The following is a 17,236-nucleotide window of genomic DNA, read 5'->3' on the forward strand; positions in this document are numbered from 1 at the left end:
GTTGGAGTCGGCCACCGCCTGTTGTGTCGCTGCAGTCCCCGGGCCGACTGCTGCAGTCCCCGGGCCGGGTTTTGAAGTCCCTGAGCCAGGTGCGACTACGACAGTCCCCGGGCCGCCTGTCGAAGTCCCCGAGCCGCCTGCTGGGTTCCCCAAGTCGGATCCGACTGCATCAGGTTCAGGCGGTACGAAGATGGAGTCTGATTCTGGAGACGGCTTGACAGACGGTTTGAGGAGGCGTTGGAGAGAGACGCCGGTTGGTATAGCTTGTCGGGTGGAGCCGATTCGTGCCAGGGCATCTGCTTACTCGTTGTCGGCCCGAGGCACATGGAGGAACTCGCATCCTTCAAAGTATCCGCTGATTTGCTGAACGAGGGATCGGTAGCTCGCCATGTTTGCGTCCTTGGCGTCCCAGTCGCCGGATGATTGTTGGACTACCAAATCCGAGTCGCCATAGCACAGGATCCGGCGAATGCCGAGCTCTTTGGCTAGCCGGAGCCCATGTATGAGCGCCTCGTACTCGGCCACATTGTTGGAGGCGGCAAAATGAATTTGCAATGTGTATTTGAGTTTGTCGCCCTTGGGAGAAGTGAGGACGATGCCGGCTCCCAAGCCGGTGCGCATCTTGGATCCATCGAAGTGCATTCGCCAATGAGTGGAGTCGGGAGCCGGCGGTAGGTACTGGGTCTCGGCCCAGTCGACAAGAAAGTCGGCCAATGCTTGGGACTTGATGGCGGTGCGAGGCTGGTAGAAGATTGTGTAAGGAGCCAGCGCAATGGCCCACTTGGCCACCCGTCCGGATGCATCCCGGCTGCCTATGATCTCGGCAAGCGGGGCAGTATATACGACCGTGATGGGATGCTCTTGAAAGTAGGGCTTCACCTTCTTGGCGGCAAAGTATACCCCATAGCACATCTTCTGGTAGTGCGGGTAGTTTTGCTTCGAGGTGGACAGTACTTCGCTCAAATAATACACTGGCCTCTGGACTAACTGAGCCCGGCCTTCTTCTGGGCGTTGGACCACAATAACTGTGCTGACCACTCGGCTAGTCGCGGCAATGTAAAGGAGCATGGGCTCTTTCTCAGTCGGCGCTGCCAAGACAGGTGGCGTGGTCAGCATCTTCTTCAACTCATGAAAAGCTTGGTCTGCTTGGTTGTTCCACTCGAAGTGGGTGGACTTCTTCATGAGTCGGTACAGGGGGAGAGCCTTCTCTCCTAGCCGGCCGATGAAGCAGTTCAGGGAGGCCAGGCACCCGGTAAACTTTTGGACGTCTCGTAGCTTGGTAGGAATCTCCATTCTCTCTATGGCCTTGATCTTCACTGGGTTGCACTCGATGCCGCGTTCGGAGACCAAGAAGCCTAGAAGCTGGCTGGCTGGTACTCCGAACACGCATTTCTCAGGGTTGAGCTTCATCTGAAACCGGCGCAAGTTGTCAAATGTTTCTCTGAGGTCTTCCAGTAGGGTGCCGCGCTTCTCCGTCTTCACCACAATATCGTCTACATAGACGTGGGCATTTCTGCCGAGTTGCTTGAGGAGGCATTTCTGCATGCAATGCTGAAAAGTGGCACCGGCATTTCTCAAGCCGAATGTCATAGTCAGGTAGCAGAAAGCTCCGAATGGTGTGATGAAGGTGGTCTTCAGGCGGTCGGCTGGATCCAGCTTAATCTGATGGTAGCCTGAGTAAGCATCCAAGAAACTCAACAACTCGCATCCGGCTGTGGAGTCTATCACTTGATCGATTCGAGGTAAGGCAAACGGATCTTTGGGGCAGGCTTTGTTGAGGCTGGTGTAATCTATACACATGTGCCATTTATTGTTTTTCTTCGATACAAGGACCGGGTTGGCAAGCCACTCTGGAAAAAACACCTCCATAATGAAGCCGGCTGCCAGAAGCCGGGATATCTCTTCTCCCACAATCCTTCTCTTTTCCTTCGGCAGTCGGCGGAGAGGTTGTTTGACTGGTTTTGCATCTGCTCGGACGTGTAGCTTGTGCTCGGCGAAATCCTTCGGAACACCCGACATGTCCTTTGGGGACCATGCAAAGATGTCCCGATTCTCACGGAGGAAATCGACGAGCTCTCCTTCCTATTTGCTGTCCAGGTTTGCCCCAATGACGGCAAACCTCTCCGGGTTCTCTGGGTCCAGAGGTATCTTCTTTGTTTCCTTGGGCGGCTGGAAGGAGCCTTGAGCATCGTATTCCTTGGGGTCAGGGGACAGGGCCGGCTGCTTGCCGGCCATGGCCACGACTCGGTCCAGCATCTTCTTTTCTTCAGCAATCACGAGAGACTCGGCCAGCCGGCTGCTGGCTGCAGCACACTCGGAGGATTTCTTGTAGTCTCCGGCTATGGTGATGATCCCCTTCGAACTTGGCATCTTCATCTTGAGGTAGGCGTAGTGGGGCACAACCATGAACTTGGCCAGGGCAGGTCGGCCAAGCAACGCGTGGTAAGGGCTCTCTAGATCCACCACTCCAAACCAGATTGCCTCTCGGCGGAAGTGATCCTTGTCTCCGAAGAGAACATCCATCTTGATCTTGCCGATTGGTGAGCAGGACAGGCCGGGTACGATGCCATGGAACACAGTCCGGCTTGGCATGAGTTGTTTCGTCTTGATGTTCAGCTTCTCCATGGTGTCGCAGTACAGTATGTTGATGCTGCTCTCACCGTCAATCAGTACATAGGAGAAACGGGCAGCTCGCCTTTCTGTCGCGAGGGTGGCGTCTAACACCAATGCATAAGAGCCGGGAGACGGCATCACCTCTGGGTCGGCCCGGCTCCAGCTGATAGGCTTCTCAGACCAATGCATAAACTCTGGATTGTTAGAGGTGACCGCGTTGACTTCTTGATGTTGTCGGCGCCGACTGTGCTTGTCTTCAGTTTGGCTTGTAAGGACGACGTAGGCGGCGTGCTCGTCCGGGAACTCGTCTTGAATGGCTCTGACTGCTGGTCGAGCAGCCGGCTGCTGAGGGGCTGGAGGTGGCGGGCCAGCAGGTGGAGGCGGCACCAGCCCTTCGCCTTTGGAGATCCGCGTGAGCCAATGACACTTCCGAGTCGTGTGGTTGGACGGCTTCGCGCCGCTGTGGAACTTGCAGGGGGCATCAAGGGTTTGCTCGTAGGAGAAAGCCGGCTGCCAAGCCGGCCTGCCGCCCTTCTGTTTCTTGGGCATGGGCCGCTCTTCAGGTTGTTCGTCTTCGACTGTGGCTACTTGCCGACTGGTGGAAGGCGGCATAGGGGCCTTGCGCTTGTTGTCGTTCTGGTAAGGGCATCGATTGGAGTCACCAGCCGACGTCTTGGGAGCTGGAGCGAGCACCTTTCCAGAGGCATCCACTCGAAGCTCGGTCTTCATTGAAGAGTCGGCCGTGGCGTACTTGTCTGCTATGATCAGCAGCTCATCGAGGGTAGTCGGCTTGTCGTAGAGGAGCCGGTGCTTGAGGAGGGTGCCCTCTCGGCACCCGGCGGTGAAGTACTCTATGGCTTGAACCTCGTGCACCCCTTCGCAGGAGTTGCGGAGCTTGGCCCAACGCGTGAGGTAGTCGCGAGTTGATTCGCTGGGCCCTTGGACACACAATGAGAGCTGGCGGGGCTTGGGAGGCCGCTTGTACGTGCTAGTGAAATTGCGGATGAAGACTTCCGTGAAGTCTAGCCAGCTGTTGATGCTGTAGGGCTTGAGGCTGTTCAACCAAGTGCGTGTCGTGCCTTGAAGCATGAGCGGGACGTACTTCACGGCAACACGCTTGTTGTCGTTCGCTATGCGGACTGCGGTGGAGTAATCGATCAACCAGTCTTCCGGCTTCACGGAGCCGTTGTATTTTGGCGTGTCTCTTGGGAGTGAGAACCCTTTGGGGAAGGGTTCGTCGCAGATGCGGGGGCCAAAGCAAGGCGGGCCGACATCATCTTCTTCCTCTAGTGCCAGGGATCGCGCTAGGCGGTCGATCCGGTGGCGGGCGTCATTCTCGCCGACTCCTTCGCGGTGGCCTAGTCGGCCGCCGAGAGTCGGATGCGTAACAGGCGGCGGGGTGGGATATCTCTCCCCACGAGGCGGGGGAGGGGGCGGATCGCCTCGTCGTTCCACAGCTCGGGGCGGCCTTCTGCGTCGCGCTCGATAGTGAGCCGAGTCCGACTGCGGCTAGCAGCCGGCTCCTTGTCTTTTCTCGCGCGGGCGCCGTCTGCAGTCAGCGTCCGGGATGTCGCGCCATGCTCTCGGCGTGGGGGGGGGACTTTCAGCGCGGGCGCTGGCTTCATGCCACTCTGCGGCCGCGTCGATCAGCTGCTGGATGCGTCTAGTCATGTAGGGGAGCTCGTCGGCCCCCAGCCCGTTCAGTTCGTCTACGGCCGCCTGAGCGGCACGCAGGTTCTCGAGTGGCGTGGCGTAGACTGGGCGGTCTGCTCCCAGCATGCTGGCGATGGCCGCGCCGCGCTTCTTGACGATGCCGACTCGGCTCGTCCCGGCAGGAGGCGGCGTACCAAAGGCGGCGTGGTCGACTTCGCGCTGGTGAGCCTCAGTGAGGTGTCTCATGGATGCTATCTTCTAGTCCTCCGTGATGAGGGCGAGGCGGCGTGCCTCCAGTGTCTCGGCGTCGGCGTCGGCCGGGATGGGGGCGGACAAGTCGTGTAGCGCCGCTTGTAGGGCGTCGTGGGCGTTCTCTCCTGAGGCGGCGCCGTGGCTGATGACCAGCACCTCAGTGACAGCGCTGCTGCCACTGTCGGCTCGAGGAAGAGGGTCGTCGAGGATCACCACGTTGGTGGGGAAGGCGTCAAGCGATGCCGTGTCGGAGTCGACGAGCATCGGGTCGGTGGAGCCGACCGACTCCAAGTCCACAGCAAGCTCGCTGGAGACGTGAAGCTGGCCGAGGAGGCTGACGAGGCGGCTCTCGGGGCAGTGTGTGCCCGCGTCGGACGCAGGCTCGTCGGAGATGCGAGCCTCGCCAAGAAGATCGGCGAGGCAGCTCGCCGCACAGGCGTCATCGACGCCTTGCAGCGCGTCGGGCCAAGCGCCATCGGGCGTGCCGGGCTGGCTACGCTCGCTGGGAAGGAAAAGGGTTCCCGTACAAAACAGGTCTCCGGACGTCGGTGCACCTGGCCCCGTGGTGGGCGCCAAATGTCGGGTGGTAGGTGCGACATATGCCAACGGGTGGCTTATCATTGTGGGAGCCAGTAAGACATCGCCGGTGCCTGGAAACGGGATAAGGCGAAGACATGCACGCCGGTGAATCTTACCCAGGTTCGGGGCTCTCCGTGGAGATAACACCCCTAGTCCTGCCCTGCGGGGTATCCGCATGATCACTAGATCAACACAAGTGGTTACAAGTGGCTCCTTGAGCTGTTTGGCTAGAGGAAGAAGAAGGGCAAGGCTAGCTCTCCTCTTCTCTCTATGTGGTGTCTAAAACTCTAAGAGATCAACCCTTTGCATGGGTGCCCCGGGGGGTTTATATAGGCTTACCCCCCCGGGGGTACAACGGTAATCCGGCTCGACGCGGGTCCTAGCCGTCAGTGTCTGTATTCGCCGGCTTCTCCGCCGGCCGCTGGGGCCCGCCGACTGCCGGCCTCTTGGCCGACAGGCCAGCCCCACCGCTTGGGGGTCTTGCCGGTGGCTGGTTACTGTAGCCTCGCCCCTGATGACGAGGGCTTTGCCGAGGTGAGCATGGTTACAGTGCTGCCGCCTGGCGGGCTCTGACTGTAGCCTTACCTCGTCTTGTCTCCTTAATGATGCACATACTTCGAGGGAGGGAGGTAGCCGGCTATTGGGAGCCGGCTACGCCCCAGGCCGACTGGGGGTGGCTTGGCCGTCTTCGAGCATCTCTCTGGCTGAAGGGGACCGCCGCCCGCGGGCCGTACTGACAGTCTGTCATGGGTGGCGTCATGATCAACATGGCAACAGTGCCGCGCCGGATGAGGGATGGCCGACCCGTACGACGCACTGTGGCCATGCGTGCTCCGGGATTCGGGGGTGGCAGGCTGTACTGTAGCCACGCCCCGTCTCGTCACAGTTATGTGGGTGCAGCCCTTGAGGGTGCAACCTTGGCCGCTTGCCGGGAGCCGGTCTTCTTGCGGCCGGCTTCTGGGAGTTGGTCGTCTTGTGGCCGGCTTCTTGGAGTCGGTCCTCTTGTGGCCGGCTTCTTGGAGTCGGCCATCTTGTGGCTCTCTTCGGGAGGGTTTTTAGGGCCGGGCCGTCTTCTAGTAGTCGGTCTGTGAGATAGTCGGCCAGGGGAAGGCGGCCCTGTGCTTTGGGTGCTTGAAGGCTCGATCGGCCCGATAATTTTTGAAGAGCCGGGGGGAGTCGGTTAGGCTACCCGTGGCCATTTACTCCGACAATAAGCGAGGTCTAAGCTTGGGGGAGTTGATACGTCCATTTTGCATCATGCTTTTATATCGATACTTATTGCATTATGGGGTGTTATTACACGTTATGTCACAATACTTATGCCTATTCTCTCTTATTTTACAAGGTTTACAGAAGGAGGGAGAATGCCGGCAGCTGGAATTCTGGGCTGGAAAAGGAGCAAATATTAGAGACCTATTCTGCACAACTCCAAAAGTCCTGAAACTCCACGAAAGTTATTTTTGGAAATAATAAAAATATTGAGCGGACGAAATACGTCAGGGGGGCCTCCACCTGGCCACGAGGGTGGGGGCGCGCCCTACCCCCCTGGGCGCGCCCCCTGCCTCGTGGGCCCCCTGTTGGCCCTCCGGTGCCCATCTTCTGCTATATGAAGTCTTTCGTCCGAAGAAAAATCATAAGCAAGCTTTCGGGACAAGACTCCGCCGCCACGAGGCGGAACCTTGGCGGATCCAATCTAGGGCTCCGGCAGAGCTGTTCTGCTGGGGACACTTCCCTCCGGGAGGGGGAAATCATCGCCATCGTCATCACCAATGCTCCTCTCATCGGGAGAGGGCAATCTCCATCAACATCTTCACCAGCACCATCTCCTCTCAAACCCTAGTTTATCTCTTGTATCCAATTCTTGTCTCCAAGTCTGGGATTGGTACCTGTAGGTTGCTAGTAGTGTTGATTACTCCTTGTAGTTGATGCTAGTTGGTTTATTTGGTGGAAGATCATATGTTCAGATCCTTTATGCATATTAATACTCCTCTGATTATGAACATGAATATGCTTTGTGAGTAGTTACATTTTTTCCCGAGGACATGGGAGAAGTCTTGCTATTAGTAGTCATGTGAATTTGGTATTCGTTCGATATTTTGACGAGATGTATGTTGTCTATCCTCTAGTGGTGTTATGTGAACGTTGACTACATAACACTTCACCATTATTTGGGCCTAGAGGAAGGCATTGGGAAGTAATAAGTAGATGATAGGTTGCTAGAGTGACAGAAGCTTAAACCCTAGTTTATGCGTTGCTTCGTAAGGGGCTGCTTTGGATCCATATGTTTCATGCTATGGTTAGGTTTACCTTAATACTTTTGTTGTAGTTGCGGATGCTTGCAATAGAGGTTAATCATAAGTGGGATGCTTGTACAAGTAAGGACAGCACCCAAGCACCGGTCCACCCACATATCAAATTATCAAAGTACCAAACGCGAATCATATGAACGTGATGAAAACTAGCTTGACGATAATTCCCATGTGTCCTCGGGAGCGCTTTCCTTTATATAAGAGTTTGTCCAGGCTTGTCCTTTGCTACAAAAAGGATTGGGCCACCTTGCTGCACTTTATTTACTTTTGTTACTTGTTGCTCGTTACAAATTATCTCATCACAAAACTATCTGTTACCTATTATTTTAGTGCTTGCAGAGAATACCTTGCTGAAAACCGCTTATCATTTCGTTCTGCTCCTTGTTGGGTTCGACACCCTTACTTATCGAAAGGACTACGATAGATCCCCTATACTTGTGGGTCATCAATGAGCTGGTGTTCCCGTTTCAGCAGGTACCGTCACCCTCGGCGTCTCCCGCGGCGCGGTTCGCCCCTACCTCCACCTCTGGCGAACCGCCCAACCGCACACTGGGCTCGGCCCTGTCCGCGCTCCCCGCGCTGGCGGCTCCCGTCGCCGCGGCCCCTGCTGTGGCCCCCGTCGCCGCGGCCCCCGCCAACGCGGCCCCTCTGCGGCCCCCTTCGCCGCCCCCGTTGCCGCAGGCCCCTCCGCGGCCCCCGTCGCCGCGGCCGCACCCCTCACCGGTGTGGTCACTCGGGCTCGGACTGGGACACTTCGTCCTAGCACGCGCTACACGTCTGACGAGTACGCGTGTGCTACGTCTACCTCGGCGCCGTCTTCGCTCTCGCAGCCCTTCGGGATCCGAACTGGCTAGCTGCGATGCATGAGGAGTTTGATGCCCTGCAGCGCAACCATACGTGGCAGCTTGTCCCGCGGCCTCCCCATGCCAATGTCATCACTGGCAAGTGGGTCTTCCGCCACAAGACTCGCCCCGACAGCTCTCTTGAGCGCTACAAGGCGCGTGGACTTCACCGACACCTTCGCCCCGGTTGTCGAACCGGGCACGATTCGTGCTGTCCTCCAGCTTGCTGTTTCTCGCGCCTGGCCAGTCCACCAGCTTGATGTGTCTAATGCTTTCTTGCATGGCCATCTCGACGAGCATGTGTTCTGTCAGCAGCCTACTGGTTTCGTCGATACCGATTATCCGGAACACGTGTGCTTGCTCTCCCGTTCTCTCTAAGGGTTGAAGCAGGTGCCTCGGGCCTGGTACCAGCGGATCGCGGCCTTCCTTCAGCAGCAGGGGTTCCGGTCCACACGGTCCGATGCCTCCCTGTTTGTTTATTACCAGGGCCCCGCCACTGCGTACCTCCTCTTGTATGTCGATGACATCATCCTAACCGCATCCTCGCCGGTGCTCCTTCAGCAGATCACAGCTCGCCTCGGTACCGAGTTTGCACTCAAGGACTTGGGGGCTCTCCATTACTTCCTCGGCATCAAGGTTGTGCGCCGGGCCACTGGCTTCTTCCTGCACTAGCAGAAGTACGCCTACGAGCTTCTGGAGCAAGCGGGCATGCTTAACTGCAAACCTGCTCCTACGCCTGTCGATACGAAGGCTAAGGTGTCCGCCGTCGAGGGTTCTCCGCCGTCCGACGCTCCCTTCTACCGCTCCATCGTCGGTGTGCTTCACTACCCCATGCTGACGCGTCAGGACATTTAGTACGCTGTCCAGCTGGTGTGCCTTCATATGCATGCTCCTTGTGACACTCATTGGGCTCTAGTGAAACGTATTCTTCAATACATACGTGGCACCACAGCCATGGGTCTCACCCTGACGGCATCACCTGACACCAGCCTTGTCACCTACTCCGACGCCGACTAGGCTGGATGTCCCGACACTCGACGCTGCACTTCCGGCTACCGCGTCTACCTCGGGCCCTCTCTGATTTCGTGGTCGTCTAAACGACAACCCATGGTCTCACGATCGAGCACTGAGGCTGAGTATCGGGCTGTGGCCAATGCCGTCGTGGAGTGCTCTTGGCTACGATAGCTACTTCAGGAGTTGCTATGTGAGGTTACCAAGGCGACGCTTGTCTACTGTGACAACGTCTCCGCGGTGTACCTCGCTGCCAACCCTGTCCATCACCGACGGACGAAGCATATTGAGCTCGACATACACTTTGACAGGGAGCACGTCGCACTTGGTCGTGTTCGCGTTCTCCATGTGCCCACCGATCAGCAGTTCGCCGATGTTATGACGAAGCGACTACCCACCTCGACATTTGAGGGTTTTCTGGGTGTGTTGAACATGTGTACATGTACATAGGTCTGGGTTTCGTATGCAGTACCTGTAGTGTTTGTCTCCCTCTGTATGTACGTGTATCTTAGGAGACAAGATACGGGTCGCACCCCTTGTACCTATATATATGTGCCTAGTGCACGACCAATCAATTATCGATGCACCAAATCATTCTCTACAGGAGCTCTGCTGATTGTTGATTTTGTTGGTTGGTCAGGATGCAGGCGCTGTTGTCGAACCAGCCGATCTGGCAGAGCAGCGGCGGGGCACCGGGTTCGGATCTCCTCACAGGCTACGAGGCTGCCTCCAGCGGCGGCGAGAAGACGCGGCTCCTCGTCCCCGTCGCCGGCGGGATCGTCGAGCTCTTTGCGTCGAGTTACGTACGTGCGTGCGTGCGTGGCCGGTGATGGGAATTGGGAAATATATTCAGTTAGTTTTGGAAGTAGTTAGGGAGCACGCCGTTCGCGTGAGCTGACGCGGCAGCGACGGCAATGGCGGTGCACCGTACGCAACGGCTGACCTGACTGAGGTGCGATTAATACAGATGGCGGAGGAGAAGCAAATGGCGAAGCTGGTCATGGTGCGGTGGGGGTGGGCAGGTGTGGCAGGAGATGGAGCCGTCATCGACGGTGGCGTACGAGCATCAGCAGCGCCACGGCTCGGGCGTGGGGAGGGCAGATTCGGGGTCGGAGGGAGCGACATGCAGCTGGGAGACCCCGACGACGACGTTGACGGCAAGACGGAGAGGGGCTCCGGCAAGGACGGCGGCGAGAAGTAGTAGCAGTGCAAGAATCTCGAGGCGGAGTTGGAGCGGCGCAAGAAGCTCAACGACTGCCTCTACAAGCCCCGCTCCCTCGTCCCCAACATCACCAAGGTAATCACCGTCATCCATGGCCGCCGCCATGCACGATTCTTGGTTGTTTCAATTGAAGAAAAATCACTTTATACTAAAAAAAGCAAGCATGACCTCAGGCTGGTCATAGTGGGAGTAACTTATACTAGTGTCATGCATTTCTGCACCCGAGCTCATCTGCACCCGCGCCGATGAAAAAATCTAAACTAATACTAGCAAAATTCAAAAATTTCCAAACAAAATGTGTGTGGTAGACAATTCGATGCGTGAGGCCCGCCCCAAATTTCAAGTCATTTGGACATATGAGCAGCTCTCAGCAAAAAAGACAAATTGGGGGTCTGCAAAAATGTTTACTGTTCATGTATTGTTTTTTGCCCAATTTTTCTTTTTTGCTGAGAGCTGCTCATATTTCCAAATGACTTGAAATTTAGAGCGGGCCTCACGCATCAAATTGTCTACCACACAAATTTTATTTGGAATTTTTTGAATTTGTTTTGAGTTTTTTACAAATTGTTTTCTAACCGGGTGCAGATGAGCCTGGGCACCAAAACGCCCTACTCCATGCATACGACACTAGTCTAAGTTACTATTTTTACAGTGCAAAGTAACATAGTAGTAGTATCATAGATGGCTTCATTTATTAGCTTGTAGACTCATCCTTTCTCGGGAAGCGCTATGTTATAGTAACATATTATGTTACTCTAAGGCTAGTCATAGTGGGGAGTAACTTAAACTAGTAACATGCATATGTTACTAGTCAATGTTACTACCTTCATAGTGGATAGTAACATATGGATGGTAACATGCAAGTCTTCATTAATTAAGATATAGACTCATTTTACCTCGGGGCGTGTTATGTTACAGTAACGTATTATGTTACCACATGCATCTCTTTTCTCCTTAACTCCATGTCACATAAGCAATTTTTTCTTGGGATGTGTTATGTTACTACCTAAGTTACTCCCACTATGGCTAGCCTAAACACATCTCTCCTCATTAACTGCATGCCACATAAGCAAAAATTTCTTGAAATTACTATCTAAATTACTCCCACTATGATTAGCCTCATAGGAGCAAACCGATATAAATGCACTCCTTCCATCCAAAACACACATAGTGGGAGTAACTTAGCAAGTAACATAGTAACACATCTCAAGATAAGTTTGCTTATGTGGTATGTAGTTAATGAGGAGAGAGGTGTTTGGAGTAACATAGTATTCCCTCCTTTCTGGTTTATAGGGCTTATCTTAAAATTTTAGTTTTCCCATTTTATAAGTCTCAATTTGGTTGTTCCCCATCACATGTTCAGATTTCAAGGTGCAATAAATCACTGCATGCAAATATTAAGAGAAAATTGTCCAATGCATGTACTTTATGCATGCATGCATTGATAAACACAATTTTTTGAAGAAAACAAGCGCATTAATTGAGTGGTTTGCAAACTACAAAAAATATTTTACCACTCACCATCTACCTTGGTTGGTGAGATTTTTGAATTGATCCCTATAAATCGGAAAGGAGGTAGTATGGCTGAAAGTGCGTTATATCGACTAGAGGGGGGGTGAAAGGCGATTTTTATGAATTCTTCACTGAGGAATTTGTGGGTGAGGAAATTCCTTAGCGAAGAACTACTTGCAGCGGAATAAGTACTCAAAAGTATGCATAGCAGAACACAAGCATAGTCATCATGATGCAAAGAAGACAAGCACAGAGTACAGAAAGCGTAAACACAGGATAACACAGGATGAAGACAAACAGACTGAAGAAATTGAACTGAGGAAATTGAGAAAGTCTTCAGTCAAAGTTTTCAAACACAGATATGAACAAGAGCACAACACAGTAATGAGGAAATGAAAGAGTTGAGGAAGTAGAACCAGTAAGCTTGGTGAAGACAATGATTTGGTAGACCAGTTCCAAATGCTGTCTCAGTTGTACGTCTGGTTGGAGCGGCTAGGTATTTAAACCTGAGGACACACAGTCCCGGACACACAGTCCTCACCGTATTCTCCTTGAGCTAAGGTCACATAGACCTCGCCCAATCACTCGTGGTAAGTCTTCAGGTGACTTCCAAACCTTCACAAACTCGGTCACTCGGCGATCCACAATTTCCTCTTGGATGCTCTAGACCATGACGCCTAACCGTCTAGAAGAAGCACGGTCTTCAAAGGTAACAAGGATCGGATCCACGCAGGATCAATCTCTTCAGTGATGCTCAATCACTTGGGGTTTGTAGGTGTTTGGGTTTGGGTTTTCCTCACTTGATGATTTTCGCTCAAAGTCCTCGGAGGATGGGATGCTCTCAAATGACAAGTGCCAGTTTCTCTCGGAGCAGCCAACCGGCTAGTGGTTATAGGGGGCGGCTATTTATAGCCTAGGGAGCAGCCCGTCATGATAAGACATAAATGCCCTTCAGTGATATGACCGTTAGGTGGGTAGATATTTTGGGACAGCTGGCGCATAGCACAGCAACAGTCGGAAATTTGAGTATCAAATTCCTCAGGGCTATCATGTTCCTCACTGTGTAGGAAATCCGCACTGGCGAATTCTTAACTCCTCAGTCAGAACAAATTCCTCAGAGACCAGAAGAACTTCGTCTCTGTCACTGAAGAATATGACTGAACTGTATGAGATTTCCAATGGCTTCACTCGAAGGGATTGGTAGGTGTAGGATTTTGAGTTGAGCATCACATGGAAATTTTTCCTTAGTATTTCCTTGACCCCCTTTAACAGTACGGTGTTCCCTATGACTCAAGAAAGAGAAAACGAAACTACGAAAACAAAAGTCTTCACGCTTCATGTTCCTCAAATGAATACCAAGTCTTCAAGGTTGCACCAATTTCTTCACTTTCAAAGTCTTCAGAAAGTCTTCAGAAATCCAAAGTCTTCAGTCGAAGAACTTCATTTTTAGGGGTCGACTTTCTCTGTAAATATCAAACTCCTCATAGACTTATAGACCTGTGTACACTCATAAACACATTAGTCCCTTAACCTATAAGTATTCAATACACCAAAATCACTAAGGGGCACTAGATGCACTTACAATCTCCCCCTTTTTAGTGATTGATGACAATATAGGTTAAGTTTTCAACAGGGATAAACATATGAAGTGTAAATACTGATATTGAGGAATTTGATTGCAAGACATAGAAGAACTCCCCCTGAAGATGTGCATAGTGAGGAATTTGCTTTTGAAGCAATGCACACTTGAAGAGTTGAATCATGGAGATCTCCCCCTATATCTTGTAATTCATACACGCATTTGACATAATATATGAAGAATTTGAAATGCATGATGAAATATGGTGAATGATGTAATTCAGCATGTGTGCAATAACATTCACGAGGAATAAGCATGCAGAAGAAACAGCAAAAGTATCAGGCCACCATAGAGTTTAAGTTTACAACTCGATCCAACAAAGTCATCAGAAGAAGGAGAGTTGTAACTTAGATAAAAACGCCAATATAAGATAGACCCGCTTGAAGACTAACTCAAATTTCTCCCCCTTTGTCATCGAATGACCAAAAGGTTCGAAAATGAGGACTAATGCCCCTGAAGAATATCAAGTTGATGAAGGAGCGTCAGCGTTGTTGGGGTCGTTTGTTGTAGTAGGGCCTGCCGCAGTGTCGTCCAAGTCTTCATGCTAATCAGTGTCACGCGATGAAGAATAGGAGCTGGCCACCAAGGAAGGAACCTTGATCTTCTTGTACTTCTTCAGAGGAGGTGCATCCCAATCAAGCTCTTCCTTGAGACCCATTTTCTTCAGATCTTCTTCACCATATATGTGCGACAGAACAACCCAGGTGCGGTTGAGGGTTTCATGAAGGTAGTAGTGGTTTTTCTTCACTGCATTGTGTGTAGCAGTCATGTTGTGAAGCATTGAACCAAACTGACGCTTGAACCATTTATGATTGCGATCAACCTTCTGGTGAAGACTGAGGAGAAGCTGACGGTCAGTCATCACCCTGGGTGTTGTACCTTGAGGATTTTGCTTGGGTGCGTTGGCGGCAGAGTCATGGGTGGCAGAGTCATCATTGGTGGAGTAGGATGCAGCCTTGCGAAATTGACAATCCAATGGACGAATGCCTTCATCAATTACAGCAGTAGCCTTGCCCTTTTCATCAGCTTAGGAAAATGTCCGTTTGAGGACTTCAATCGGGGGCAAGTAGCTGCAATGGTTTAGTGTATCAGCTTTGTAGTTGAGTGAAGACCTTGTTCTGATGATTCTCATAATCCACAGTGCATAAGGCTTCAACTCAAATGGTGACATTGCGACATTGGCCAGAGTCCTCATGAAGAAATCATGGAAGTTGACGGGAACGCCATGAATGATATTGAAAAGCAGATTCTTCATGATGCCAACGACTTCTTCTTCATTCGAGTCGTGGCCCTTGATAGGACTCAATGTCTTCGTCAGAATGTGATAGACAGTCCGAGGCACATACAATAATTCCTTCACAAGGAATTTTGTTCTTGGGGCCTAACCTGGCTTCAAAGGCTTCAGCAGCACTTGCATATAGTGATCTGTAAGCTCAGGTTCATTGTAGACGCAACAAGCACCTTCAAGGGGAGGACTTAGAGGCAAAGCACGAAGCAATTCAGTAGCTGGTGCCTTGTAGTGAGTGTTTTCAGACATCCAGTCCAGCACCCATGAATTCACATCTTCAGAGTCTCCGGTGATGTGCAGAGTTGCATAAAATTGAAGAATGAGCTCCTCATTCCAATCACATATATCAGTGCAGAATTTTAACAGTCCAGCGTCGTAAAGAACACTGAGGACTGGCCCGAAGCACGACAGAGATTCCATATCCATGTGAGGAATGTGCTCATGATCGAAGACTTTGTCTTTGTTGAACAGCACTGAGGAATAGAAATTTGCCTGGCTGGCAGTCCAGAAACGCCTCTTCCGAATGTGAGCAGAGTCATAGGGGTTGTAATCACTGAAGAATACGTGCTCGCCGAAGAAATCATCAACCTTGAATTTTTGTTTCCTTGAGAATGGATCCTTTGGCTTGGGCAGAGGAGTGTCAGTCAGTTGCATGATGACCTCAGGAATCGCAATCTCAGGTTCTTCAGGCTGAGGAATTTTTGGTTCCTCTTCAGTGGCAGCCTGGTTCTTCAATTCTTCATTTTCATTTTCTTCAGCACTAGCGGTTGGAATGTCTTCTTGAGCTTCATCAGATCCCATTTGAACTGTAGTTGCTGGGGACTGAGGAATTTGTTCAAATGGAGTGAAGAGTGGAGAATTGGGGTGCTGACTTTCCCAAAAGTCATCATTCATCACTGGTGTGGTACAACCAATGTCCACATCTTCATCATCCATTTCTTCAACGCCAGCCTCTTCAGCAGTAAACTGAGGCATAGGTGAGGAAACTGTGGGGGTTGAAGGGATTTTATCCACTTCAATTTCTTCATCCATCTGCTCTGACCAAACAGCAGAAGGATTTTCTTCATCAGATCCGCTAGGGATCACATATTCTTCATCAAAAGGGACGATTTCCTTTGATGGCATGGAGGAAACTGGAACAACATCAATTGGATTAGCAAATGAGCTTGTCAATTTCTTCATCTTCTTCGGTGCTGAAGAATCTGAAGGAGCTGATGCTTTCCTTTTCTTCACTGCTGCACGCTCTACAGCCTTGGTCTTCTTCACATCTGATGCAGATGGAAGGATTGGAGTTGGAGTAGGCGCAGGAGGAGCAGAGGAATGTGGTTGATTTTCTTAGGCACAACTGATGCAGTTGCCCTGATCTCTTCATTTTCTTTAGGCGCACCACTAGTGGGTGCCCTGGCAATTTCATCAGTGGCTGGAATGCAGTCATCAGCCCTGGAAGTTACATTTTCTTCAGCAGCCTGATTGTCATCAGCGGTGCTGGCATGTTCTTCAGTTGGCTGAGCAGATGCTTCAGCCTGAGGAATTTCTTGTTGCGATGTGGCAGCAACATTTGAGGTGAACATCTTAGTCAGTTTGACAAACCTGACCTTGGCTCCTTTCCAATCAGCATAGTAAGCATTGAAATCACCACTGAAGACTTTGATTTCAGATTGGATCTTCACAAGTTCATCAGTTGTCATAGAGACAACGTTGTTCTTCAGGAATTTCTCCTTCCTGTACGTGCTTTCTTGAGCTGTCTGGCCTTCTCAAATTTCCATTTTTCTTCTTGGATGAAGGCAGTCAGCATATGACTTTGACCAGGAGTCAGCTTGAAGTCAAGCATAGGAGTGTTTGGGTCCTTGTGCCAGAGGTCAATGTAGTCGAGGATCAACTTTGGATCCAAAAGCAGAGGCACATTTGTGCCCTTGGCTCTAGCGGCCCTGACTTGCCTATCTCTGATGATTTCAGCAAGTTCTTCATCATTAGCTTCGTCTTCTTCAGACGGCACTTGGAAGGCGACCTGCCTCTTGTGAGGACTTGGGCGAGAGCCTCGTCCAGCAGTGGTCTTTGTCTTCAGCAGAGAGGGTCCTGTTGAAGAATTAGGTGCAGCTGAGGAACTGGCTGAAGCTCCTGAGGCAATAGAGATGCCTGTTGTCCTTTGGCACGTGGCAAGATGCACAGGTGCTGAGGACTTGGTCGGAGCATCTGAGGACTTTGGAGGAGCAGGAGCGGCTTGAGGAATTGGCCGTGAGGGCTTAGCTGAGGAAATTGGCCGTGAGGGCATTGAAGAAGAGGCACTTGGCTTGTGCGCACGCTTCTTTGCCATGG

At 51.9% G+C, this 17,236-nt stretch overlaps 1 protein-coding gene across 1 annotated transcript in view; it reads left to right on the top strand.

Moving 5' to 3' along the window:
• LOC141025785 (uncharacterized) overlaps window positions 1-9,265 on the top strand; it is a 34,242-nt gene extending 24,977 nt beyond the window's left edge. The window contains exons 5-8 of the mRNA XM_073501710.1: window positions 7,881-8,129; window positions 8,639-8,884; window positions 8,999-9,062; window positions 9,165-9,265. Coding sequence (XP_073357811.1) covers window positions 7,881-8,129; window positions 8,639-8,884; window positions 8,999-9,062; window positions 9,165-9,265 — 660 coding nt within the window. The remainder of the gene's footprint in view (window positions 1-7,880; window positions 8,130-8,638; window positions 8,885-8,998; window positions 9,063-9,164) is intronic.
• The last annotated feature ends 7,971 nt before the right edge of the window (window positions 9,266-17,236 follow it).

Source organism: Aegilops tauschii, chromosome 6, assembly GCF_002575655.3.
Source record: "Aegilops tauschii subsp. strangulata cultivar AL8/78 chromosome 6, Aet v6.0, whole genome shotgun sequence".
Lineage (NCBI taxonomy): Eukaryota > Viridiplantae > Streptophyta > Magnoliopsida > Poales > Poaceae > Aegilops > Aegilops tauschii.